Source organism: Eufriesea mexicana, unplaced genomic scaffold (assembly GCF_001483705.2).
Source record: "Eufriesea mexicana isolate 0111107269 unplaced genomic scaffold, ASM148370v2 scaffold5018, whole genome shotgun sequence".
Taxonomy (NCBI): domain Eukaryota; kingdom Metazoa; phylum Arthropoda; class Insecta; order Hymenoptera; family Apidae; genus Eufriesea; species Eufriesea mexicana.
Window position 1 is genome coordinate 572,197 of NW_016912973.1, and position 26,202 is coordinate 598,398.

At 41.9% G+C, this 26,202-nt stretch overlaps 6 protein-coding genes across 9 annotated transcripts in view; 4 read left to right on the forward strand and 2 right to left on the reverse strand.

Moving 5' to 3' along the window:
• The window catches only part of LOC108551777 (zinc finger CCCH domain-containing protein 13), a 17,608-nt gene extending 8,748 nt beyond the window's left edge, over nucleotides 1–8,860 (forward strand). For 2 of the 3 annotated variants that reach the window (XM_017906039.1, XM_017906040.1), the window contains exons 3-8: nucleotides 2,158–2,294; nucleotides 2,974–3,192; nucleotides 5,433–6,124; nucleotides 6,314–6,513; nucleotides 6,599–6,770; nucleotides 6,972–8,860. In XM_017906039.1, coding sequence (XP_017761528.1) covers nucleotides 2,158–2,294; nucleotides 2,974–3,192; nucleotides 5,433–6,124; nucleotides 6,314–6,513; nucleotides 6,599–6,770; nucleotides 6,972–8,628 — 3,077 coding nt within the window. In that variant the 3' untranslated portion in view covers nucleotides 8,629–8,860. The remainder of the gene's footprint in view (nucleotides 1–2,157; nucleotides 2,295–2,973; nucleotides 3,193–5,432; nucleotides 6,125–6,313; nucleotides 6,514–6,598; nucleotides 6,771–6,971) is intronic. The other variant, XM_017906041.1, reaches the window with a different exon arrangement.
• A 2,399-nt stretch (nucleotides 8,861–11,259) lies between these two features.
• Nucleotides 11,260–16,064, reverse strand: LOC108551819 (uncharacterized). Of its 2 annotated transcripts, XM_017906133.1 has the most exons (4): nucleotides 15,616–16,064; nucleotides 12,975–13,193; nucleotides 12,620–12,805; nucleotides 11,260–11,422 (listed from the first exon to the last, which is right to left on the reverse strand). In XM_017906133.1, the coding sequence occupies exons 1-3, from the start codon at nucleotides 15,689–15,691 to the stop codon at nucleotides 12,624–12,626; spliced, it is 477 nt and encodes a 158-aa protein (XP_017761622.1). In that variant the 5' UTR covers nucleotides 15,692–16,064; the 3' UTR covers nucleotides 11,260–11,422; nucleotides 12,620–12,623. The 2 variants fall into 2 exon arrangements, with proteins under 2 accessions (XP_017761622.1, XP_017761621.1); XM_017906132.1 differs by having other exon boundaries at nucleotides 11,260–12,805.
• A 542-nt stretch (nucleotides 16,065–16,606) lies between these two features.
• Nucleotides 16,607–17,944, forward strand: LOC108551813 (protein bric-a-brac 2). The gene has a single exon (XM_017906127.1). It carries the CDS (start codon nucleotides 16,799–16,801, stop codon nucleotides 17,942–17,944), a length of 1,146 nt encoding a protein of 381 aa, XP_017761616.1. The 5' UTR covers nucleotides 16,607–16,798.
• A 376-nt stretch (nucleotides 17,945–18,320) lies between these two features.
• LOC108551768 (tetratricopeptide repeat protein 12) lies at nucleotides 18,321–19,219 on the forward strand. The gene is made up of 3 exons (XM_017906029.1): nucleotides 18,321–18,456; nucleotides 18,520–18,714; nucleotides 18,780–19,219. The coding sequence occupies exons 1-3, from the start codon at nucleotides 18,321–18,323 to the stop codon at nucleotides 19,217–19,219; spliced, it is 771 nt and encodes a 256-aa protein (XP_017761518.1).
• An 85-nt stretch (nucleotides 19,220–19,304) lies between these two features.
• On the reverse strand, nucleotides 19,305–21,044 carry LOC108551812 (UPF0415 protein C7orf25 homolog). The gene is made up of 4 exons (XM_017906126.1): nucleotides 20,876–21,044; nucleotides 20,207–20,648; nucleotides 19,542–20,110; nucleotides 19,305–19,478 (listed from the first exon to the last, which is right to left on the reverse strand). The coding sequence occupies exons 1-4, from the start codon at nucleotides 21,023–21,025 to the stop codon at nucleotides 19,392–19,394; spliced, it is 1,248 nt and encodes a 415-aa protein (XP_017761615.1). The 5' UTR covers nucleotides 21,026–21,044; the 3' UTR covers nucleotides 19,305–19,391.
• A 346-nt stretch (nucleotides 21,045–21,390) lies between these two features.
• Nucleotides 21,391–24,714, forward strand: LOC108551811 (zinc finger protein 346). The gene is made up of 8 exons (XM_017906125.1): nucleotides 21,391–21,466; nucleotides 22,712–23,155; nucleotides 23,351–23,424; nucleotides 23,553–23,702; nucleotides 23,798–23,892; nucleotides 23,981–24,288; nucleotides 24,356–24,424; nucleotides 24,525–24,714. Exons 1-8 carry the CDS (start codon nucleotides 21,427–21,429, stop codon nucleotides 24,677–24,679), a joined length of 1,335 nt encoding a protein of 444 aa, XP_017761614.1. The 5' UTR covers nucleotides 21,391–21,426; the 3' UTR covers nucleotides 24,680–24,714.
• Nucleotides 24,715–26,202: the final 1,488 nt, after the last annotated feature.

The following is a 26,202-nucleotide window of genomic DNA, read 5'->3' on the forward strand; positions in this document are numbered from 1 at the left end:
GAATGCCGAACACAGCGGTCGACCTTCCATCCGAGAGTTTTGCATCCATGTCGTTCAAGGTTCGTTCACACCGGTCTTCCACCTATCTCCACAAATTCGCGACACAAATTCGTTCGGTCTCGTCGAAGCCTGACGCGATTTCGCAGATCAAAGGAAACGTCACGCTTCGTATTCCCCACGCAAATGGCGTATGACGCGCGAAAGAGCTTCAGAGAAAGATTCCACGAAGGAAAAGACAAACCTGTCGTGCATATCAAGAAGCTCGCTTCCTTTGTCCTATCGCGACGTGCAATGCGAACCGACGAGCTCCGAAATTCTCTATCGAAACATCAGACAGGAACGAAACAGTCGGGAATTTCGCGAGAACAACTTGGAGCACGATTAAGGTCAGAGGGACATTTTAAAACCATCACGTGACACGAGGCTAACATTTCACGCGGATCCTAACATTTTCACCTGTTCGACAACTATTCGTTTCTCGCATCGAGAGACAGCCGAGGCCTTCGAAAACTTGTTTGAAAGCTACCGAACGATATGGTACCCTATACTCGTCGCGTCTCGATACTTCTGTTTCGCAAAAATGTCCAGCCACGATTATGCACGAACGTTTCTCGTTCCCGAGTTTGCCCTGGTCTCCGCAACATCGCTTCCACGATCGGAAAAGTTCACGATCGCCGTGCCCCGCGTTTCGTCCAAATTTCCGACGGACGCTCTCGTTGTCGCGACGTTGCAAGTCGATATCGTCGCGCCCTTTTTTAATGAGAATGTCAAGCCATTCCCATCCGAGTGGGAATCGGAAAGACAATCGTTCGTTGGCGATAGAGAATCGGGATGAAGCAATTTGTTTATACCGCCGGTAGACTGTTTCGTCACGAAAAAACGTTTCGCCGTTACGTTTCTACCAGGGGTGTGCCCACGCGAGCGTTTCCCACAAACGGAATGCGAGCACGTTCCCATAATTCATTTTTATGCAACGGCGTCGGTGCTCGTTATCGATCCCTGCTTGGAAAACCACGATCCCGTTATAAAGGTAGCACAACCGTTGTCGGACTACGTGTTTTTCAGCATCGAGGACGTCCACTCTCCGAGAAGGACCGTAAAGAGAGCTTCACACCGAAATCCACCGTGTCCAGGACACAGCTGCTTCGCGAACAAGCACCCCTTGGAAAGAGAGTATCGCGGCGAAAGTATCCTACTTCTTTCTTCCTTTTTTTCTTCTTTTTTTCCTTTTTTTTTTTTTTCCGTTAAACGACAAGTAATCTCGTCTCGTTCGAAAGGTTCTCGTCGATCTGCCGACCTTGAACCGGTTTCATTTAATTAGACGTAGCTCGCGGGCAAAGATTTTACGATAATTCAAGTTCATTAACGGGATGTCGCTGCGGTAAATGTGAGAAAAGAATAAAGCACGGGACAAACGAATGTCTACGTTGTAGAAAAGAATGACCGACGGCATCTCGAAAACCTGTTCCAAATATTCGACCTATTTCGCGTAAGCGAGCGAATAAAATGTTGCAAAAAAAGAAGGGAGCGAATGGATATAAATATAAACGAAGAAGTAATGAAAGGAAGAATGTAAATAACCGAATGCCGGGTGAACGTTCCGATGTAGCATTTTAAGTGACGGATGGAACTCTCAATTATGAGAGTTGCAGAAAAAATTCGCACGTACACTTGCGACTATCGGGAATTGACGATCTACCAAGAGCATTCGGTGCGAGTGAAGCAAAGTTTAAAATCGATATCGCGTCGACCAATCTCCTCGTAAATCAATGAAACTTGTTCACGAAAGAAAACGATCAATAGACAGCCTTGATCTGCTTGAAAACAATTGCCCAACCGAACGCGTTCACCTGCGCCGCGAAAATTGCAACACTTACCCCGAGCTCTCGCTGCTCTTCTCGTGTGCAGGTTTTGCAACGCCGACGCTTCTTCGTGACTTATGCAATCCGTGGATGCGTACAGACCTTTGATTATTTACCACCTAACCGGTGTCCCATTCCAGCACGTCCCGACGATTAACCTATCCGAATGCTATCCACTGTCGCGTCGTCGGCGATGTTGTTTGCTTTGCTTCGAGGAAAACCCCGGCGAAAAGATCGACTACGGGTGCCACCCGCCCGTTCGTAACCGGTTCCTCATATTTCCTCCAAATTCCAGGAATCCTACTGATCAATGTAGCTTCGGCTGAGCGCAAGCCTACGAGGCCAAAGTTCAAGATCGCTACGACTTCGACGACCACGAGCAGCACCACCGAAGAGAGTCACGTCCGCGAGAACGAAAACGAAGATGCAGAGGTATGCTCGATGTTACAGCCATTTCACTTTCTAACTCGTCCGAATAATTGTATTCCGAGCATTTATTCGAAAACTATCTAATCCAATCGAGACGACGCCACGATGAATTCGTGATCGAAAACCTGATCGCTAACGATTCCATTCTTACGTATTTACCGGTGCACAGAAATAGAACGGGCAGATCGTTTATCATCGATGATGCAAATCGCGTTGATGATGATACAGTCACGACAAACCACGCATCTGTTCCTATTTTCCAATTACATCTTTGTATACTTGATGCACGTGCAGCAAAGCAAAGATTAGAACGATTACGGTGTCGGTAGCATCGGCTAAACGATGGTTTCTCCCTGTACACGAGCTTTTTTCTGGTTCGTCGTAATTTACGACAATCGACTCGCTCGGATTCCTCGATTGCGCCACGTCCGTGTCAAATTAATTAACGTCTGGCTAAACTATCGTCGCGGCACGTCCGACAAGTTTACCTTCACATACAAACGACACCGTGACATCATCGAACGAGCACCACGAGCTCATCGCTGACCGTTACCGAGAGCCATGGTGAATCTGCGAAGCGTTAAATAAGCAACGTGTCTTAGGACGGATCGTTGCTAATCAATCCGCGCCAACGAGATACGTCGAATAGCTAATAAGAGATACTCTCTTTAATTTTCCTCAGGCGACTACGGCGGTGGTCCCTGAAACGAACGGGACGTCTGGCCACGTCCTAACAGGAATTCCGCAGATCGACTACATCTGGGACCCGAATCTGCCCCGTGAATTGAACGGTTACAATCTCAGCGATTATCCGTTCTACAACAGCATACCAGAGGACATCGACTTCAAATGCGACGGCCTGCACGACGGCTTTTATGCAAGCGTGCCTCATAAATGCCAGGTGAGAAGTATGACGCTTCGTAATTATTCTCCTTGACGCGGTATCAATTCCTTGCCTATTCTTGGCGATGAAAATTAGCGAGCTTTCTCTTTCCTTAAATACCGTCAACGTCTCCAAGGATATACGCTGACTCGTTTTAACGTGTTTAAAAAGTTTCCAAGAAGAAGGCGCATTCGATCGCCTACTTCTTTCTTCTTTTTACGAGCAATACGTTCGAGATGACAAGCGTGTACTGCTAAGCAAAGTTTCCCGTTTCGAGGGACGAAACGAAGAGGTAAAATGACTCAAGACCAGGATCGGATTGTAGGAGACACTAAAGTAAGGACAAACGAAGCCGTGCGGGAAAGCGTCTGCTTCTTCTGGACTAGATATACCTTTTTAGACTCGATCTAATAAGGTCCAGTTTCTCGAGGTAAATCAGTCCATAACGCCACGTTACGCGAGGACTCTCTAGGCAGCCCGTGGAAATCCTTGCACATTCTCGTACTATTTGCGTAACGAGTACAGGACGAGATCGTTCTTCATCGCGATGGAAATTGTACAAAGATAAACTGACAATGTAGGATGAAACATGTGCAAACGTTGAGAAACACCCTGTATACCGCCCCTTTGCAAACCCGTTCGTAATCACGTAAATCGAGAAACACGGTACCGATCGCGACCATTGCAAGAGTAAAAGTGGATATCGTGACCGCTCTAGTGAAAAGGAAAGTCAGTGTCATCTGGATGAATGCCGGAGAAAGATTTTCTGACAAGGTGTATCGTCTATTCGCATAATGAACAGTCGTCAACGGTCCGTGACTGCGGTTCCCCTGTTTCTATCGAGCAAAAGCATCGATCGTGAACTAAACAGGCCAACGTCTGACGATGTAAATAAGAAAGAATTTTTGCAACGTGTTTATCCATCTTAGGAGGAAATACGAATTTCCTGTTTCGACGCGATAATACTCCCGCGAGAGGATTTCTGGCGGAAAAGCGAAAACGGTGAGACCATGGAGGAAAACTTGAAGAAAAGAAGAGACTTTCGCGGTCCGATACACTTCCCGTCCCTGACCGTTCCAAGATTCACGCGCGCCGATCTTGGAATTGTGAAAGCGATTGCAAAGTACCCCTTTCCGACGTTCCTTATCGATTGTTTAGCCCCAGCTACCGAGGGAATGGGCTATTGTCATGCAAATCTTTGCAGATTCGCTTCACTCGGCCCTGTGTGGAGTAACGATGCCAAAGCCGGATATCATGGAGGGGGGGAGCAACAAAAATCTATCGCGAAATCAGTCAGGATTTAATAGAACGTTTCGCCATTTGACACGTGTTCCGCTTCATCGAACTATAATCGCTAGAACGGTTTCGACGATCATGCTTTTCTAACAGATGGCCGTGGTCGAGACTGCGGTAAGTTTGACATTTAGCAGCTACGAGTTGAGCAATATTCGCGAGCCATCATCGCAAAATCGCTGAACCAAGCAGTTTCGAGATGCTTAGAAACGACACAATTACGAACGATTTTAATCCGAGCGCATTCTTGTCATGCAGATACGCAACGAGTTACTTCCTGCAATTTATAATAGAACAGGGGACTCCGACTTTCCAATAAAATTACCAAAGCATAGAGAAACTCTAGGCTGTTCGAGACTACTGAGCGCGCATGCAAAAAGATTCGATTAAAAGTCATCGAGATTGAAAGAACAGGGATAACGGAGAAACGGATGGATGACGATTAACTAACGTATGAATTATGCGAGGACCGATGTCCGTCATTCGAGATGACGAAAAAGTAAATCCAAGAGTATTTTAGAGAAACGAAACCAAGCATTGAACGAACGAGCGAGGACGTGCTCTGAATGATTCTAGATGATTCCTTTAGATAATCCGTCCAAGCGATACGTGCCAGACAATCATAGATACTTTTACAAAGACAAGTTGCCTGTATGTGCAATACCAGTAGCTATACCTGTGTGGTCTCGAAGCAATTACTCGTGCACACGTAGTCGCGGTGTGAAAGCTACGATGGTGTCTAGCAACGTCGAGCGTCTGTATTTGATGAAAAGTGTGTTAAGACTGTCATTAAATCCACCCTGTTCCGAAATTTCGACCAAACCGTAGGAATAAGGTGAAAGGTAGTTTGTCGTAAATTCGCGAAGACACTATGGCCAGGTGCCTTTTAAAAGCGTTATAATTTCACCAGGATTCGTTTGCTTTCACAAACCATCGAGTAATTTACGTATTATTTCTTTTCCAAGGTATACCATCATTGTCTTTTCGGAACGCGATACGACTTCCTCTGCGCAAACTTCACGGCATTCGACCAAAAGACTTTCATCTGTCATTTCGTCTCCGAAGTCGACTGTGCCAACTCGAAAAAGTACTGGCACAGAAACGATGCCCTCTACAAAGCCACTACCACCTCGACGACGTCTACCTCGACAACCACGCTGGCACCGGTGACTGCCGCTACGGGACGTCAGTCATCGAGAGACAGAGACCATCCGAGAAGGAGACGACCCTTCAGAAGACGACCAGCGTATGATTACTACGACGAAGAGTATTACGACGACGATTACAGCCGACCACGTGGCTACAGCAGAGATGATTACGACTACGACGATCGAAAATATAGAAGGGACAGAGATCGCGACTTTAGAGATCGAGATCGCGATTTCCGAGACAGAGATAGTCCTAGGTCCAGAGATGGAGCCCCTAGAGATGACAGAGACCGCGACGTCAACGCCAGGGATCGGTATCCGAGTAGAAACAATAGAAGAGATCCTACTAGAGTGAGAGACCCTTTGGAGGACGACACGAGAGTCAGATCCAGAGATTCCGATCAAGGATTAAGGTCCGCGTCTAGGGAAATCGACGACGCGGAGGTGGATGATCGTCGAACCGAATCTAGGATCAGGGACCCCGATGATCGTCGATACTCCGATAAAAGGTAGTTGACCCTTTGAGCGCTGAATTGAGCGACGTTAAGCGTGTGCCAAGTATCAATATATGCTTTCATAGCCTATAGTGAACGATTTTGCCAAACGCGCGTACGTGTTGCTAGCGCTCAGAAGGTTAAGGGAGTTGCTTAATTTCTCAATTCGCAATTGGATGAAGAACCGAGCTAATTCTTCTGCAGGTACAGGGACGATTACGAGGATAAAGATCCTGCTTCCGCGTCTGCAGGTGCATCTACGAGCTCAGAGGGCCTGGTAAAACCTGCGGCACCTGCAACGTCGGTCTACGCAAGACCAAGAGCGCCTCCTAAGATACGAAGACCGGTACCGCTTTCCGAACAGGACAAGTACGCTTACAAAGCTACTGCTGTTCAATCAACTGGTAACTTCGAGCCCTTTGCTTATTATACACTCCTTGAACGACTTGTGATTAGATTCTAGATAAATCCAGACACGTTTTTTTGCAGAAGAGCCACGGAGGAGGCCGGTAGACGTTGCAGATGATGACTATTACGAAGATGAATTGGAGGATTTGAGACCAGTTCGAAGACCATTGAGGAGAAGACCGACTTACAGAGACAGAGACAGAGATAGGGACTTCTATGATGTAGTAGAGAGGGATAGAGGCCGACCCTTCAGGTAAGGTAACGTACGTACACAACACCGATACAATTATATTCGTTCGTCGTAACCGAATTAATCAGAACACCTTGTCTAACGATACTGTAACATGTAACACGAAATAACATACGCATCTCGTAATGCAACATCGTTGAACGCATACATTCGTACGAGAGAGGAGATAAAGTCCATCGAGATTAACAAAATTCCTGATTGTAGACCTCGATATCGGGACGACGAGGATGACTTGCGACCAAGAAAACACTCCGATCGCTCGAGAGATCGCTACTACGATCGAGATAGGGATCGAGGCGTGGAACGTGGAAGAGATCGATCCCTCGATCGCGGAAAAGATCGTAACGCAGACAGATCGCTGGATCGTGATCGGGGAAGAATGCAAGATGCTGAGAAATCGGAAAGACCACATCGGCCTCTCGACAAAGACCGGGACATCGACCGTCCTAGATCGGGTTCAAGATCGAAGGATTTACAAGAAACTACGGATGCGCCGTCTAGAAGGGGCAGTAATTACGACCGCACTGAAAGAACTACCACGACAACTACGACAACCACTACCTGTCTGCCCGAACAGTTCGTTCATAAAACAGAATCCACTTCAAAGGAATCCCTAAACGACAAGCAAACTTTCACCGAAAGACCATCCAAATCTGCACCGAATCAAACAACGCGAACACCGATCGAAGACGGAGTCTCTCATCGAACGAATCAACAGACGGATTATCAAGAAAGGGATCAAGACGAGAAACGTGAACGGGGTCAGTATCAGACCACATCGATCGAGGAATATTCGCAAGATTATTACGACGAACCGGAAGATCCACCCGCTCCGCCACCACGAACCACGGTCCGCATTGTTAAACGACCCTTTTTGCCATCTAGAGGCGGCAACCCCAATCCAAGAGGCTTGTCTCCAGTTGGTGCGAAGGCCACCACGCCTAAGAAGGAAGAGGACAAGTCGACTGAAAGGACGACTAATCAGGAAAGATCCAAAAATTATTACGTACACGAGACAATGCAGGAAAACTCCAGAGAATCTAACCAAGAGGTCAAGACGCAACAAGAGCAAAAGGAAAGTTACGATGCATACAAGCATATCCAGAACCAGAATCAGAACCAGAACCAGAACCAGCACGAGTACAGACACGACGAGTATGATACCTCTATAGCCAGACCCGCGATTCGTCGACCGACCGATAGACAACGGGAAGAAGAAACGCAAAAGTCCATAGACGACGCATTCGTCAGAGGATCCAAGCAGGAACAATCGAACAATGGACAAAACTTTGACGAAGGATTGGCTAAATGGTCTACCGACGAGTTCTCCAATCCCACGCAGGGTAACGAAGGGAACGTGCAAGCTTCTGGTTCATCGTTTCGTAACAAAGGAAGACTAACCACGAATGAAAATCCGAGTGTCTATGGGTCGACTTTCAAGAACGACGAAGCCCAAGAACAACCGACAGGGCCTCAGAATTTCAGAGTGAAACAGAGACTCAACGAGGTGACGCATAGACTGCAAGATATCCCGGAAAGTGAATACGACGTCACTCTGAACGATGCACTGACGCCAACGTTGAATCAGGAGACGAACTTGCCTAGCGGATTCGTGCTACCTCTTCACAGACAGCTCGGCAGAGACGCGGTTCTCCAGTCGTCGGAAAATAACTACAAAGTTTCCAGACCCGTAACTCAGCAACAGCAAAAACCGTTCGTGCCTAATCCTCAATTTTTACCGACAGTCAACACCAACGACAGATTAAGAACCGTTTATTACAGAACGCCCGAAGCTGTACAAATCAACGGAGCGCAATATAGGCCGCAAAGAGGATCATGGCACGACTACACTGGCTACTGAACGAAATTCTAACGAGAAAGAAATATCGACGGATACTTTGCAACTTTACGGAATGGGCCAATCGGGCAAATTTTCGTAAATTGCATAACACTGCGCACGAGTGAAATTCACTTGTATCAAGATCGATCGGTTATTCGAAGGAGCAGACTTTTACGGAAATTGATTTCCTTTGAAAACGAAGGAAAGTATCAGACCCTTGATCACGTGGTCAAACTTTTCGACGTCTTTCATACTGGGCAGGGAGGGCGAGAGAGGGGGGGGGGGGAACATGGCGGATAGTTATCGCGTATTAAAACTTGAAAGCAGGAAACGAAAATCCGATTAACGAAACAGCGACGCAAATGCAAAAGAGCATCGCGAAATCCAAGTATCGATTATGTTCCCTGTTCGAACGAATCATTTTCCCAAGATTCGTTCTTTCCCACGACACTTTTCCAAAACCCGTACCGTACCATCGGCATACGTTTCGGTCACTTTTTAATCGCTATGGAATAAAACTCCAACGACTGTTTCTATTTTCGGCTAAACCTGTAAATATGCGCACAATTACGCCTAATTCTATCATTTCTTCGAGTTAAATTATTAACGTAAGCGCAACACACGTGTAAACAGTTTTCTACGAAAGCACATTCGTCGTCTCGATTTATTTTTTTTTTTTCGATATTAGTAGCGAATAAGTTTTCTCGAGTATGCATCTTATCCGTAATGTATTGTAAATTATACCAGCCTTGACGTACGATATTAAAAAGTGAAAAAATGTAAAAGTCTGTTTGGTATCCTAACACTAACTCTGTTGCAGGCTAAAGACACCGGAGCTGGAAGAGAATGACATTAGCAGCGGATGGAAAGTGACTAGGAATATACGTACACGCGGATTAATCTCGTAGCCATTAGCTCGGTATTGTTTACGATAGAATACAGGTATTTCATCGTAAATAATATCGATTTCCCGAGTCTCACCACGAGGAGGTTGCTACGAATGGAGACTCGCAAAAATAAGTTTCTCACCGTTTAAGATACAATTCCGTCCATCCATTGTCGCATAATCTGCTCGAGAAATAAATAATACGAGAATGAAAGGGCTAAACGAAGAAATTAATCCGACTATGTACTCTTAATACGTAGGAACGACGATGAAGAAGAAGTAAATAAGCAGGATGGTTGAAAGGAATGTTAAGAATCAATATTACACCATCTGAGTGTTATTTCTTTATTTTCTATTTTATATTTATCAATGTTAAATATTTACAAATTCTTCGTGCGGCCACTGCTGACCTAATTCTGATGACATATCTCATATATGCATTTTGATAGAAATAAATGAATTCAATGACTCTTTAAACATGGTGGCTACCGAATTTGCTACATAAAAGCAATACTTCGTTGTCAGAAAAAGAGGTGAACCTTTTATGAATATGTTGCATCCAGAAAGAATGATGTACGGTGTACGTATAACGTCGAAGAACTCGAAAAACGGTAGATCCTTGCAATCGAGTAAATATCACTCCTAACAGATTGTGCCAACAGATCACAAATGAATCGATAATGAATATTTCGTCAAGGATAACGTAAAATACATCACAGAGTAAAATCTATAACAGAGCCACGTGCACACAAAATAAGTCGCCCGTATTAACGCGATAGGCAAAATAAATTTCTAGGGGAAAATTCTCTCCCCTAAACTCGCATGACTCGATGTGGAACTACTGCAACAATTCTAGCGCAAGATTGTCGGCGTTTTGCGTAAACGTGGCTATAATCAAAAAACGGTAACAATAATAACATTCAGTCGAATTGTCAAACTGCATTGCAGAGTGTAGCCTAATAGAAGTGATTGTAACAAGTGAAGAAGCGCGGTGCCGTTGTCGTGTCTGTGATCTCATCGCAATATACGAAAGAAATTTCAGCGATTCACAACTTAAAACCAAATAATTCGCTAGTACCAGTCGCGCACCGTTTCAATTTGTACTCGCGAACTATAAAAATATCAAATCTCGTCTCGCGATGTCGAGCGGTCTAACGAATCAGAATTGATATCCCCCGAGCACCGACTAATTACTCTGATTAGCTTCTAGTGCGTAGTTCTGTACAAAAATGATAGAGTACAAGAATAGGTTAAATATATATAATATGTATATAAATCTCGCAAATGTACGTTTCAATTATCTTTCGCGAGTGGAGACTCTCCCCTTATTTGTTAGGAATATTTATATATATGTATATATACACACACTCACACATATACATATATATGCAATCTTCCTCGGAATCACGATTAGATTATACACTATAGGAAAGAGAATGATTGGCTGGCAAGAATACGCACCCGCGGAATGGCGGAAAGTTATTTACAAATTTTGTTATATTACAGAAACAATATCGAGCATGAAAAGAGATGCAACATTCGTTTGGTATGAGTGCAGTAGTGTCTAAACGTCTTGCAATTAAAAAGTTAACTCCTTTCGATTCGTAAGGAAAATAGAAATCGCCAACTCTTTACGCACAGCAAGTTTTCTTCCGTCTCTTTCTCTTTCTCCCCCTCTCTGTCTTTCTCTGTCTTTCTCTTTCTCTCTCTCTCTCTCTCCCTCTCTTTCTCTCGTTGAATCCAATCCACGCATGTAACTGTACCAATTCTCTCTCTCTCTCTCTCTCCCTCTCTTTCTCTCGTTGAATCCAATCCACGCATGTAACTGTACCAGCATCGCAGAAATGCTTGCGGAACGCACACTGTTTAATTAACAGAAGGATTCTTCGAGCCTTTGCATGCGATCGGACGTATGTACTAATTGAAATCCTGAAACATTTATTCTTTGGTAAAGTAACATTTGCTTTTGAGAGTTATCCTCGAAAGAACAAGACATTCAGAGAGAACGAGGAAAATCTATCCACATGACACGATTTCGGTACTCCGGATGTAGCATCGATTTATAAGAAATTTCGCAGAGTAAGAAACGATAATAATGGAAAGAAATAACGAAGGAAATACATTGCTTATAAACGATCGCATCGATATTAATCGCGTCACATGCACAAATTTCATTGCACGAAATTACAATCTTGTTACGAGCGCGGATAATTCGTCCTAAATTTTGAGTACAGTGAAAGATGGGCCGCGATAATCATCGATTTTATACAATATATCGATAACGCGTAACGATTTACTGACCAGCTTCTTAATATCATGGTAAAAAATTATGCTTTCAATATGTCCTTAAAAACTATCGAAAACGCAGTCAATTATCCCGTATCCCTTACAACCATCGTATATAAACATAGATTCGGTGATCGTGTAAGTAGCAATATTTTTATGCAAGATATTCCGAGTATTCGTAGAAAAATTATTCGAACGTAGAGCAAAGGAATTGGTAATATTGCCAAACGTTTACGCAGCTTTCAACCATCGATAAGGATGTTTGATATGTTTAGAAACGATTGTCACCGCGTACACGCATAAATGTACATAAAGACGTTGGCGAAAATCAATTTAGCATATCGGCATAAAACTCATCTACTTACACTGACACTCGTTTACATTTAGCCTCTTAATTCAGTTCGACGAATATTTTTCCCTCGCATGTATCTTGCACCTAATCCTTTCCTCCATATATACACAAAGTTACACAATATTGTTCCCTAAGCGTAACAAGCTTCAAGAGAAGACTTTCATGTGCGATGTTGAACGTTGAATGAAATGCTCGAAATCACGATTACAGAGGTATAAGCGGTTAAATGCATTGTCTATAGAAAAGCCGGCGGAGAAATCGATGGAGATTTTCTCACAACCTGTCCAGAAAGACGAAGAAATTGGACGTGAACCGGTATTAAATTTTTGTTGCGGTCATTCGGTAAGGCGATCCACGTAGCGGTAACTCAAAGCTTGTCGCTTTAAATTATCAATTGTGTAACTGAGCGTCTCCGCGTTAATGTTTTTGCTTTTGATAAAGCCTTTCGCAATTTGTACACGGCACACAAATTAGTTAATATTAGATACCTGCTTACGCTATAGGTGGATCGTCATCGTCGTCGTCGTCTCTCGTGACTAGGACATTACCATAATGATTTGGACGAAGCTGTCGAATTCGTTGCAGCCACTTATACTGCCTCGCGACAAAATACAGTACTACGATCAGTACTATGAGAAAGATTGGTATCAGTAAACCAGCGGCTACAGAGCTACCTAAACAAAATTTAAAAAGAATTTCTTTTAGCGGTTCTTTCTTTCACGAAAACTCCATCTTGTCGTTCATCTATGACTACCCGATAAACTAGTGTCATTCATCAGAGTATTATTCGCTTTCTACGATCTTACGAAAAATATTCGATCTTCTCGCTCCTATTATATATACCTCTTGAGTTGACTTTGGCGTCTAAATGATCGGTGGTTATGTTAGCAACCGTGGTAGTTGCAACTTGAATACATTCTTCTCCTTCCAGCTCGTAACCATGCTCGCATCTGCATTGTGATTCTGCATCCTTCGACGATTGAAAGCATCTTTGATGTAAACCACATTCCTCGTTCAGGTCGTGGATGTCACAGGATTTAAATACAGCCGTTTCATTTCCAGCTGAAAAATTTGACCATTCGATAATTTACTGTCGATCAAGCAAACGCATCGAGATGAACGAGTAACGTTTAAATCATGCGAGATAAAGTTCAATCAGCCAACGTGTCGTGCTACAAAGATTGAAAGCAGGGGACACGAATTGAAAGCAGGGGACATAGAGAGCTTTCGTAGTTAATTCGCCTAAACAAAGGTTAATAGATATGGGTATCAGTCACGACAGACAAACAATGAGGCGAACGAGGGCTTTGCCAGCATTGCGACGAGAAATGCGCAACATGTTGCAATATCTTAACTCTGAAAACCTGTGTACGTGGGATTAACACGGTCTATCAATTTTCATCCTATAAGCGAGGAATGTCTAACTAGGCTAAGCTACGGTTTATTACGCACTTATCGAGTCATTATCCATTGTCTTAGATAAAACGATGACTAACCGATAAGCCGAATAGATAACGCTTTGATAATTATCGAATCGTTGATAATCGAATTAAACGAGTTCGCCGTTATTATATAGCTTTGTTATAGCTGTCAAAGTCAACCGACAGTGACGATTGTTTTTTCGCTTCCTTTCACAATGAAAGATACACAAAGCGATTCGAGCGAGAGTGGTGTCATTGTGACTCTATCAACACTGAGTCGTCGATGCGTGAGTGGAAATTGGCTGAATCAGTTAATCGAGACGAATTCATTTTATCAGATGGAATACAGAGGTTAACTACGCCAATGTAGAATCAAGCAAATTAACGGACTTTCTTTTGATTTAAATCGATAGTATTGCGTTAATCCGATAAGCCGGTAGCGCGTAATTCGTTGAAATACACCAGCAACGATATTTGCAGGACTATCGCGAATCCTAAAGAGATTAACGACATTCGTGATTTCACTTGAAATGTGACGAAAAATTCCTCCGATTAATTCCTATCATCGATACGTGCCGGCGAACTTTGCCTCGATAACGCTGCACAATTCACAGTTCGATCGAACAATGAGACCATTCATTTCGATATTACGCAATACATCCGGATTCCTATTCGCATCAAAATGTCCTGAGCTGTCTCAATTTCTCCCTGTATCGCGGTAACTAAAACCGGACGGGTCTGAAAAAGAAATTACGTAAATATACGATCCGTAGGACGTAGAAACTTTGGCTATAGTTAGACCACGAAAGTACTACGTACTTTGCATTAAGCTATGTATACTTTGTACGCGTGCGACGCAAGAATTCAGCGTGGCTGTGGATAACCGTATCTTGCATAAAATAAATTACATTGTCGGATGGTACTACAGGATGACTAACGGGATCGTCGCGAAACGTTATTCATTCGCGAAGTTAATTACGTGCACAAAGTAACGCGTTTCTACGTCAACTGCGCGCTAATTATTTCCCATGAAACGAAATGCGGGACACGTGGTGACATTTCGAATCGGATGCGTTCGCGGTGCATTTTATTCGTCGCATCCCATTCCTAGATTGCGAGAAACGAAAAGGGACACCGATGTTGAAGGACGACGCTAAACGCGCTATGCATGAAATTTGTTATCATCGTTGATTCATCTTCGTTTTGTAAGCATACGTTATGCGCCTTGGCCGAAAAAATACCCGGCGAAAAGTGGTAAACACGTAGACTGTGGTTCGAAAGTATAACCTTCGTGGTTTCTGGTTACGATTACTTTACAACGGGCAACATTTCGAATGTATTTCGAACGTACTTCGTCTTGTGTAACTTCGTTATTTTCGATGGCACAACGTTGCGAAATATAATTTACACCGCGATGGAAACATACCTGGCCCGTACAAGCTCGCAGGTATATGGAAATGGGCTGGAAAAAATTCCCGAGCACACGATCACGACGGGAAATACCGCGTTGCGAACAATCAAATCAAATTGATTATGCGGTAACGAGCTTCCGCTACGTGACACATTAATCGTTTATCTTTCATTTGGGCAGTGTGTACACGGCGGTAATTGGTGTTTGAAAAATTGAGCACAGGATACGTGCAAGCGAATGCAAAGAGAGCGCGTTTCGTCCAGCGAAATGTATCAATATAGCAGCGAAAAACACAACAGCCGGGGGGCTCAATTTCTGGACCACGAGCACCGAGAAGAGAGAAGACATGTGGACAGTCGAAGCAAGGGTATCAGCGAGAAATGAAGTGAGAGCGAGAGAACGGAGAGAGTAGGGCGAGAGGGAGAAAGAGAGAGAGAGAGAGAGCGAGCGAGCGAGCGAGCGCGAGAGAGAGAGAGTGAGAGAGGGCAGGGATAAAGGGAGAGACGGAGATAAGCGGAAGAAGACTATTGTGGCCTTACAGAGGTGACCTCAATGGTTCGATTGAGCAAACCAATTTTGGCCTCGCACGGTACAAAGACGCTCAATTTACTACCAAACGAAGTGAAAATCGTTTCGGAGAATTCATCCTTACCTGCGTAACTGAATGGCGCTAGAAAAAGTTGTGCCACGATGAGATAGCAGAACACATCGACTCGAACGTTTCGCATTTTCCTTGCTTTTTTTTCCTTTCCTTCGCTCGTTCTTTGTCTTTCTTTCCGCGTATCGTTCGTTCCCGATACACGATCACATAATAATGAACGCGATTATTCGAAGAACACTTACGGTCGATACGATTGTGCCGCTCGGGAATCGTAATGCTGTACGTACAAATGTACACACGCGTCTATCATTAATGTATTCGTCCGGATAACTTAAAACTGTAGCGTGAACGATCAACAGGCACGCGTGAACCGGCTCATCGTCGATCGGCCGGCCGTCACTAGTTTTGACAGATAAATGCTAGGCCGCGCCGCGGAACGCGTTCAATCATCTGTTATTAAACGACCATTTGCAGTTATCGAACTCAATTGGCATCGAGAATCGTATGATACGCTTCGATTTCGAGACATTTCGATAGGAAGATGGCGTTGTGGTACACCTGGCCAGCCGAGAAGCGCGAGATTTGAAATTAGATTTTACACAAAATCGATTCAAATAAATTATTTCTAAGTAGTATTTTTAATTAAAGCTACAAAACGTTATTTCACTTGTAACGAGCCATAATGAACGTATATCGTGCTTTTATTTGCCGTTAAATCGAATTTTTACATTTAAAAATTATACCTCGTCGTTAGAAACCGTTACGTGGTGATCTGTTAGAATTTTGAATAAACTTTTGATAGCATTCTGAATTCGCAACAAATGGATATATTTAGATCGGATGACTAAAGCAACGATATATTGCAATATGTTTCTAGATAACTCTCGCATCGAACTAGTAAAAATCGATTACTATATAGGTTATTTTTAAAAAAATAGGATCCCCACTCGAGGATTCTTCTCGAAAAATATATTTTTAATAGAACGTCTTTAACTATACACAAAACTCTTCGCAAACATTATTCGATATATCGTTCGTTCAATTCGATGTTACGTTGTTCCTAATTTACCACTCGCAGGCAAAAAAAAAATTCCGTTACTATTCGAATGCATAACCGCTCAAAACGTAGTTGCGATGACAGCGGCACGTGTCATGGCGAGTGTGTTGTTGTAAACGAAAGTCGTGTACTGCGAGTCGTAGGTAAAATCGAAAGCTATCAATTACAATATTCAAAATGAGAGAAGACACGGTGTTAAGTTTAAAGTGGCATAGTTTCCCGTCACATTTGGCGGTTTCCCTTGATACGTGCTATGAGAAGCAACAGTTTGTAGATCTTTCTTTAGTATGTAAAGATGGGACAATTTTAAAATGTCACAAAATGGTATTGGCCAATTCGAGCTCATTCTTCAGACGTTTGCTCGTTGCCAATGACCATCCTCATCCTATGATTATTCTTCACGATATCGAAGCGGACGATCTCAAGACTATCGTCAATTTCATGTACTGCGGTGAAATACAAGTGGTTCAAAGTGAGGTTAGAAGATTACTAAAATTGGCCGAAATCTTAGAAGTTACCGGATTGCGGCATATTCAAACTTCCGTTTTGATAGGAGAATCGAACAACGCATCTCATGAGACGTCCAGGAAAACGACAACGGTTTCTCGTTTGAAAATCGAAGAAACAAAGAGTTTATCTACTAAAAGTGTACCTGAGCATGATTCTAATGTTAGGTCACAAACTAAAACAAACAGTCAACCTGCAACAAAGTTTCCGTCGTCTACTCATCTTCATAAAGGAGGAAATAAAGTTACGCTTGATACTACCAAGAAAAGCGACGAGGGTAATATTAATTTATTAAGTCAACGTTTGGACACGGGAAGATCTGGAATCAGTATTGTAGACATTAACGATATGCCAAGTACCAGTAGAGGAATTTCCAATCCACCAGCCCAAAAAAGAAAAGAATCATCTGAACCTGTCATTAGTTGGCCTCATGTTTTGTCCGCTATATCAAAAGATAAATCTTTGCCTTTGAAGAAATTATGTATTATGGACGAAGTAGAGATTACAGCTGGGAAGCCATCTACTAGTAATCAAGAAATTCAGATGATCGAACCGTTAGATAGAAGAAAACAAAGAACTAATTCGGAGAGCAACGAGTCTATGAACTGTGCAGTTTATATAAAAGATGAAGTGGACTTATTTGAAATGGAAGAAGATGCAGATATGGACCCCCTTGAAGTTGAGGAGATTGAAAATGAAAATTCAGAAACTATTATAGGAACTTCTGAAATGTTTACTGTTGCAAATGTGGATCAAACGTATTACACTACAGGAACATTTTCAGAATATCCTCCAAGAAAAGGATCTAATGGTTAATAAATAAAACAATGTGTTTTTTTTTTTTGAAATTGAAATGATTAATATATGTTTGTTTTGAATATAATACTTAGACTGAATACAATCATTTATGATTATAATTTTTTCTTTAACCAAGCAAAAAGCTACAAAATTTCAACTTATATAAATTAACCATAGTTCACTATCTTACTTGTTACTTTCTTACATGATCTTGTTCATTTTATAATAAATCAATTCAAAATACATGGTTCAGATTTAATTCACCCTTAACCTATCCAATACAATTTATGTTAATACATATGTTACGTGTTTCTATGGAAACATTGCACAGTTTATTTTTCAAAGTTGGATCAATTTTACCTGACAGTTTGCATTAATAGTAAGCATATGAAATATGGATAAAGAAGTAGATCACGTTAAATTGGGGGAAAATGTAACAAAAGGCCAACAAATTATGAATAACTTAACAGTTGATAAACACGTAACTGATGAAGAATTTCAGAACTTCATGATCCGCGTTACTGAAGTCGGTAAGCATTATTTTCCTTTGAAATGCAGCAAACGTAATATTCGATTTGTCATAATGTTTTAAGAAAAAATTGTGAAAAAATTGGCATCCTCGGATCCTGAGGAACAAAAACATGGACAAATATTGGCCGATGAAATTTTAGAAAAACGACCAGGAAGAAATGTTTGCGAAAATACTGGGTTGAAAGTAAAAACTAATCGTACAGTGATTAACAAATGTTCGATTAATGAAAATTCTACCGACGAACAAATGTCCAAAGGTACTAAGTAACAATTCTGTTTGTTTGCATTTCTATATTCATGTAAAGTTTGTCTATATACTTAGAAGCGTTTATGAAAAGTGTGGAGAAAGATGCGAAAGAAAGGGCGGAGAACCGAAAGATTAGGAATGAACGAGCAGAAACATTGAAAATGATTGGTAATGGGGCATTTAGGGAGAAAAATTACGAAAAAGCGGTAACATATTATAGTAAAGCACTTGAACAACGAAAAGATTCGACTGTGTTATGGAATAACAGGGCTTTATCATATATTCAACTTGGATTATTTGAGAAAGCCTTAGCCGATTGCGAATGGGCACTAAAAGTTAGCAACACGAATTTGAAAGCCCTTTTAAATAGCGCTAAGTGTTACAAACAACTTGGAAACGAAATAAAATACAAAGAACATATTCAATTAGCAAAAGAAAGAAATCCACACTTTGATAAGTTTATTAATGGTATACTTAATGTATTTTTACATTGGAAACATTTCTATCATAACTAAGCTTTTACTTGAATTCCTTCTCCCTTTTTTGTAGAATTTGAAGGAAGTATGGAATATGTGCATTAATTACCAACTCTGATCTAGTAATGCTCTCTCACGGTAAACAATAGAAATATTTCTTATGTAGTACGAATATTTCTTTTGTAATAATCTAAAATGTATTTTGCTGGTGTCACGATGTGTCTATTTTTGTTGCATAACGTTCTTTTATCTCTGAAAGAGATCTAGGTTCATGCAAAAAGACTGTACACTCAATACCCTGAAAAAAGTTGTTACTGAAATTGTTTGAAACTTTTATATCTTATAATATAAATACTTATACCTGCATACGTGCTGCTCTAACAAATCCCTCATTTGCAGACACCGTAATACTTTTTGTATCTTCCCCTGTTGCAAAAACTAATCTAGATCTATCTTTAATTTTACCACCCAAACTTAACTTCTCCATTATTCTGCCTGTTGTCACATTGTTAACAATTCGAACTTTGTTCAATAACTCTTTTGCTCTAACAGTCTCTTTGGGTCCACCGATAACATCTATAATATTCATAAAATTTTCATAAGCGGTTTGACAAACAATCAATTCTTTGCCTTTGAATAAATTCTCTAAAACTGGTTTCACTGGACTCTTTCTCTCCATCTCTGCTTGCTGTGTGAGTAATGGTTCCCGGTAAATAAAATAATCATAACCATTGGTCATATTTGTCACATATGCTAATAAAGTTGACACATCCAAGTTAAGAATCTTTATTTCAGTTTTAAGGAAAGACGTATTTAGAGTGTTTAAATCTGAATTTATACTTTGTTCATATTCATCCAAAGGTTCCTGTTCTTCGGAAAGTTCTAACGAATACATCCATGTAGTAGAAACTCTGCTCTCGTTATCTATCTCTAGAAGAATAAATATATTTTTAAATAGCATTCTTTATTTCACAATATCATACATATTCGTGCATTTATTTAATTAAGAAAATACAAAATGAATACCATGTATATCTACATTTGTTACATCTACACACTGTATTTTATCTCCTTCGACAATCACTCCCATACGTTCTAGACATGCTGCTAACGGAGTCTCTATGCCATAGGCAAAATGGAATATAACATCAGGAGGCCTATACAAGTGCGGGTGACATTTTGCACATTCCAAGTAGCTTGTTGCTTGATCAAGCACAGATTTTTGTCCATATTCTCCGTTACCCATCGAAATCATTGTGAGAGCTCTAGCATTTCTCGCAATAACCTTTATCCACGATGCACCACTATTGCATACGATGTCTACTTCTAAGCGTGACTTTTGATACTTGAAAGGTTTCATAATATTGGTAGGTTGATTAGCACCAAAGAGTCTCGCTACAATCGCATTCAAATGAATCAAATTTGTACTCTGTAGATGTTCTTTTTTTACATTTCCTGTAGATTGTACCTTTATGAGAATAGCACATAATTATAATCCTGGTATTTCTAATTCAAAATTATATAACATTTCAACAATCTGTCATATTTATAGATGATATTTTTGCAAGAAAAAGATACTACAGAATGTTTCACAGCTTGTACATTTATAGATACAGATAACGGCTATTGAGTGTCACGAAAGAACCGGCTGTGTATGATTTCTATAGCGTTGACAATAATCTTGAATGAACATACCTTCTCTAAAAATCTAATTTCTTGTTGAATCTTTCGTATAAGTTTTTCTATCCCGTCGATCTTTACGACAAGTTTCAATCGGTCTATCGTGGCCTTGCCACTGTCTATTTTTTCCTCAAGGCATGTTAAAAGCTCAGCCTTTTCCTCCATCCTTCCAGATTAAACGGTTATCAGCAAGTTGGCCATGAAAAATTGTATTTTCGGTAGTAATTCTAATAATTTTGGATAGTTCACGATCGACGAACGTAGTGTTAGCAGCCATCTTGCATCACAGTTCAATATCGCGTAATGTCGTCGGGTCGCTTGTCAAACTCGTCTATTAACCTCACAAACTTTTGTATTTCACTGAATAATTGACAGTCAAACATAATACATGAATCGTAACGATACCATGTTCCATCGAATCGTGCGAAATGTAAAACTACAAACAGAAAACTAATTCGCGAGTGTGAAGCGAACGAAAATAAACCTCCTTATCGCACTGTAATTATTGCGCGCCGCCAACTTTTCTTTGACAATAATAGAGAATATTACGGTATTTAAGCTGCAAAATGTCTAGCGCGAAGATCATCGAAAATCCAGAAATACCGGGTGAGTTTCTATTCCTACGAAAGAATTTTCTTCATTGATTCACGTTGTTAGAGACATATGCCCTAGTGAATCTAGTGTATCGAAAATGTGCAAACTGGTAAATCTCCCGAACACATCGATCATCGAAAATATACAACATTCATCGCGTTGTCATTGATATGTTTAAAAAGAAAATACTTTTTATGAATGAAACGATGTCGCTGCAAATGCGAATGCACGTTACGTAGTTGTAACGGTTCGTACAACAAATAACCGGATGTGACTTTTGATATATCTATATCGGTCAATTATCAAAACAATTACTCGAAGTATATCACGTCTTACGCCATGCACGTGAAATACAAATAGACGTTGGCCACGGGATATTTCTACGTTTACTGTAAGATTTCATTCAGCCTTTGATCGTCGAAATCAGCTGATGGCTTAAAATATGAAATAACAGACACGTACTAACGCAACGACGCGATACATTTTTGCCCCTTTTTGCACGAAAATGTAAAACTCATGAATGAAATCGAAATTTATCGGTATATCGTTATGAATTAAGCGGCGATGAAGATACGAATGGAGCATACTGTCGGTTGCAATGCTCGTAATACGTATATAAACACACGATTATCGTTTAAACACGGCACGAAGCGTTCATCGATATTTTTTTTACGAACGTTACATTGATCACCGTAGCTGTCCGTTTTACTCTGTTCCGCGTGATACCGAAATTTTTCCCCGAAATTTGGTAATACCCATTATTTGGTTATTCCCATTATCTCGATGGCGTAAAGCTAATCGCGGGTGCTGAAGCAAGCATGCTCGATCCTGAAGTGCAGAGTGAATATAACATGTAGTCGATAAGCGAAATGCGCGTGCTGTCGTTTGTACCCGCATGGAAAATATATCTTGCATGTTACGTATAAAAATGACCGACATTACGGCATTCGTGTCCGCAGACTTGTTCAAAATTAGTAAAATTAGTCACAGCATTACGTGCAATTAAATCCGATCTCCCAGCAAATTGCGTCGATACGCATCTCCCCTTTATACTCGATCACTTTGTATTTTTGATATTTTGCCCGCGCATTTTCATACGTACCACGAGCATGCTTAAACTCTTCAGACTTTTTATTACCGCCATGAATCTAAAGTTTAACGCACATTCCTTGATACCTATACTTTGTGTGCCTGCTTTCAGGTTTCTTCCTTTTCTCTTCTTCATTGAAATTAACATTTTATTCGTTTATAATACAGGATTAGAATGTTTTCTGCCGCCGCCACCGCCACCCCCGCCTCCAGTTGGAACAACGGCGAAAAGCAACAACTTGCCAGTTATCACGGAGCAACTACAACAACAACCGATATTAACAACAGAAGCAATGACCGGTTTATCGAGCAACGAAATACCGGAAAATCTGACGGCGATTCAAGCACCGACTACGCCGTTTCCAAACCTCTCCGTGCCAACATCGTACATCATGCATCCGGCGATGCAACCGCAAACGCCTGGACAACCAGCTACACCCTGGTGGATACCCACGGACGCGGACACATCGGACCTTTATGCACGGTGGTATGACACGACTTACAAGGCGGCAGCTGCGGCGGTCGTGTCGCCGACGATCCAAGTTTGCAACAAAACCAAGAACAAGTATTATAAACGGAAAAACGAGTTCATCGATCCCGCGTTAGATGCAGGTAATTAGAAAACATTTGGCAATTTGGCGATTCGCATGAGGCGAGAAGAAGAAGCGTGACATATTTGTTTCGTTTAAAAGTTCGTCTGCCTTTTCACGGGATAAATGCTCTATGAGATTATCATTGAGAAATGAGATTGCAGATTGCTACGGCAGTTTAGCTAATTAAAGATTGATTTATGTTTCTATTTCGTAGAGAAAGTTGCAAGCGCCCAGAGGGAATTGTCAACGCTAATGAAACCGCTGAACTGCGATCTGTGCAATGCAGTTGTAAGGCTCGATTACTTTGTCCGATAAAAATACGCACAAGACCCTGTCGAATATCGTGGCGTATTAAACTGACACGTAACTATGAACACACGAACGGATCCGAAGTGATTAAAAATGAACGATTTCAGATGAACTCGACGTTACAAGCCAAGTTACATTACGACGGAAAGCCGCATCAGAAGAAGGTATCGATGTTTTTAAATCAGAGCGTAAAGAAACAAAAGACCGACGACGGTCAAGTTAGCAGTACGACTACCGATTGGCAAAATTATTGTGACGTAAGCAGTTGAAAAGTACATAGATGGAATGCCGTTATAAGAGGTAAAGGTCGACGGGGAGTATAATACGGGGAAAAATGGTGTTTGATTTGCAGATTTGTAAAACGTGGTTCACGTCGCAAACGGATGCGACGCAACACTACGCCGGTAAAAAACATATTAGAGCGGCGAACGGCGGACGTCGTGCGAGGTACAGAGATGTATACTTGTCTCTAATTATTCTTAGAAAGATAGCTGTGTCAGCCGAGATCGTCATACCAGAGCGTTGAATTCTACAGGCCGTCGAAGAAGTCGCAAAATCAAAATCAGTACAGTCAAATAGATCCCAGCGGCCGATTTGGGATAGGAATGGCTTTTCAGGCGGAAGTGCAATCTGTACCGGCACAGCCGGTAGTACCTGATGGTAGCAATGCGGTTCCAGCGCCAGGAACCGGCTCCATCTACACACCACCACCTTATCCAACGCCGTTGCGTTGCGATTTGTGCGGAGTATCCGCTAATCGGCAGGACCAATTAGAAACGCACAAACGTGGCGCTAGACATTTGAGGATGCTCAGGTTGAACGGATTGCCTGTTCCCGAGCTTGGTAAGCATTCCATATACTATCGTTCGTATCACGGCAAACAATGTTTATCGTACGGATTTTCTTTTAGCCATCGAGAACGAGGTGACACCCGCTACTCCTGGACCCATAGATTATTCTATTTACCGAACGCCATCAGGTAGGAGAGAACATTCTGAGATTTCAAAGTAGCATGCGACGTGGATGGTATCGTGATCACGAGCATAGTGATCACCTGGCAAACCGTGTTCTGTTTGCAGGCCAGTATTATTGTGCACCGTGCAATCTGTCGTTAAACTCCGAGAGTACGTTTGCCCAACACGTGGAGAGCAAAAAGCATAAAAATCAGTCGAACCCAAAGTCTCCGTGTAACGCAGTGGTGGTGCCGAAGAAAGCTAGATTCAAGAAGATATAAGGCTACGGGGACATCGTACACTCGTGTACGATCTGCGCACGCTATTTCTTCGTCTGTCCATTGTTTTCACTGAAACATTTTCTCTCATTTTTCGGTTACGCAGATGTATTGTCGTTGTACCGAGGCAACGTGCAGCGATCTGTGCCTAAAAATAAGAAATAAAACTCTTGTTCGATATAGGGTGTGCCGGCGAGACTTTGCAGAAAGTCAATAACCTCCGGATCTTGCAACATGGTCGCGAGACGAACGAAAATTATGAATTAATGCGAGGATAGATCCGATCGTCGCGCGACTGATGAGAAAGATAAGTCTGTTAGTGCGCGAGCATATTTAAATTAAATACCGATTAACTCTAAATTCGATTTTCGTTAAAGCGAAGCTGTTATTTAGACGGTAGCTCGTTAACCGTCTCGGAGGCTGCGCCACTAATCGCCCACATTTATTCAATTACGAAACCATTAGCTCGAACGCTCCCCGCCGTTCAATTCGCGAAATCGCACGCGCTTGTACGAACACGCGTTTGTCGCGTCCAAGTGAAATTTATGCGTCGTTCACTCCCGACCTTCCACAGAATTTATGACTGAGCGAACGAGCCATACCGAACCCTCCTCTATTAATTACCTCCTAAGACACGTATGACGGATCAACGTTTTCAGCCTGTTTTTACTGTCACTTCCCCGCGACGAATATATCTTTTGACAGCGGTGACCAAATAAAAATGTCGGTGTAAAGCATGAATCAACGAGCGAGAAACCCTGGAGCTACATTCATGATACCCAAAAATGGCAAGAAGAAACGTAAAAGCTCCTCTGTCTTTTCGAAAGAAGAACGAATATCGTTTGCGTTGTAAGGCAGAAAAGCCGGAGAGAATTTTTCAAGGGACTAAAATTAGTCGTCGTCGTCGTCGTCGTCGTTGTCTTCTTCGTTGTCGTCGTCGTGGTATCATCCCGAAAGGAGGAATTTTTCGTAAAAATTTCAAAAGCAGCTCGAAGCTGTTGAAAGAAGAAAAAGGAAACGAAACATAGGCAACGTAGATCTCGTATCCTGAAAATTCCTACGAAACCGTGTTGCTTCTCCCGTTTGCTCCGTAAGCTTACATTCCGTTGATTTTCTAACAAACTCGCGCCACGGCAATTCACTCAGCTAACTATTTTCTTCTGTCGCTTCTTTTTAGCTTTCCGTCTCTCGCAGCTTCGACTCCTGCTATTCTACCCAGCGTCTAAAGATTAGGATCGTCCTCGCGTGGACTTGTAGATCGCTGGTTTATACCTGCGCTTCGGATTTTTATGACCCTTGGTTCCACGTTTAACGTGTCTCCTTCCTTTTTTATTCCTCGCTGCGTCCTCCCACTCTACGACATCACCGAAATCCCTTTTCCATCTTCCATCGTTTCAGCAATACACATACCTACGCGCTACTATTTCTTTCTCTACTCTCGCCTTTACCATGGGTGAACCGAAATGCTGATTTTATGCAACGTAATGGCGTAGGAGCTGCCGAGAATTTCCAGGCAGAGACGAAGA

Excerpts from the sequence above, each read along its gene's own strand:
- LOC108551819 (XM_017906133.1), bottom strand. The coding sequence starts at position 15,691 with ATGCGAAACGTTCGAGTCGATGTGTTCTGCTATCTCATCGTGGCACAA. Across the intron at positions 13,194-15,615 it reads AGCGCCATTCAGTTACGCAG|CTGGAAATGAAACGGCTGTA; the intron begins GTAAGGATGAAT and ends CAAATTTTTCAG. Across the intron at positions 12,806-12,974 it reads CGCCAAAGTCAACTCAAGAG|GTAGCTCTGTAGCCGCTGGT; the intron begins GTATATATAATA and ends AATTTTGTTTAG.
- LOC108551812 (XM_017906126.1), bottom strand. The coding sequence starts at position 21,025 with ATGGAGGAAAAGGCTGAGCTTTTAACATGCCTTGAGGAAAAAATAGAC. Across the intron at positions 20,649-20,875 it reads AAATTAGATTTTTAGAGAAG|GTACAATCTACAGGAAATGT; the intron begins GTATGTTCATTC and ends ATTCTCATAAAG. Across the intron at positions 19,479-19,541 it reads TTAGAGCAGCACGTATGCAG|GGTATTGAGTGTACAGTCTT; the intron begins GTATAAGTATTT and ends AACTTTTTTCAG.
- LOC108551811 (XM_017906125.1), top strand. The coding sequence starts at position 21,427 with ATGTCTAGCGCGAAGATCATCGAAAATCCAGAAATACCGG. Across the intron at positions 23,156-23,350 it reads CGATCCCGCGTTAGATGCAG|AGAAAGTTGCAAGCGCCCAG; the intron begins GTAATTAGAAAA and ends TCTATTTCGTAG. Across the intron at positions 24,289-24,355 it reads ATTGCCTGTTCCCGAGCTTG|CCATCGAGAACGAGGTGACA; the intron begins GTAAGCATTCCA and ends ATTTTCTTTTAG.
- LOC108551813 (XM_017906127.1), top strand. The coding sequence starts at position 16,799 with ATGAGAGAAGACACGGTGTTAAGTTTAAAGTGGCATAGTTTCCCGTCA.
- LOC108551768 (XM_017906029.1), top strand. The coding sequence starts at position 18,321 with ATGGATAAAGAAGTAGATCACGTTAAATTGGGGGAAAATGTAACAAAA. Across the intron at positions 18,457-18,519 it reads GATCCGCGTTACTGAAGTCG|AAAAAATTGTGAAAAAATTG; the intron begins GTAAGCATTATT and ends TAATGTTTTAAG. Across the intron at positions 18,715-18,779 it reads CGACGAACAAATGTCCAAAG|AAGCGTTTATGAAAAGTGTG; the intron begins GTACTAAGTAAC and ends CTATATACTTAG.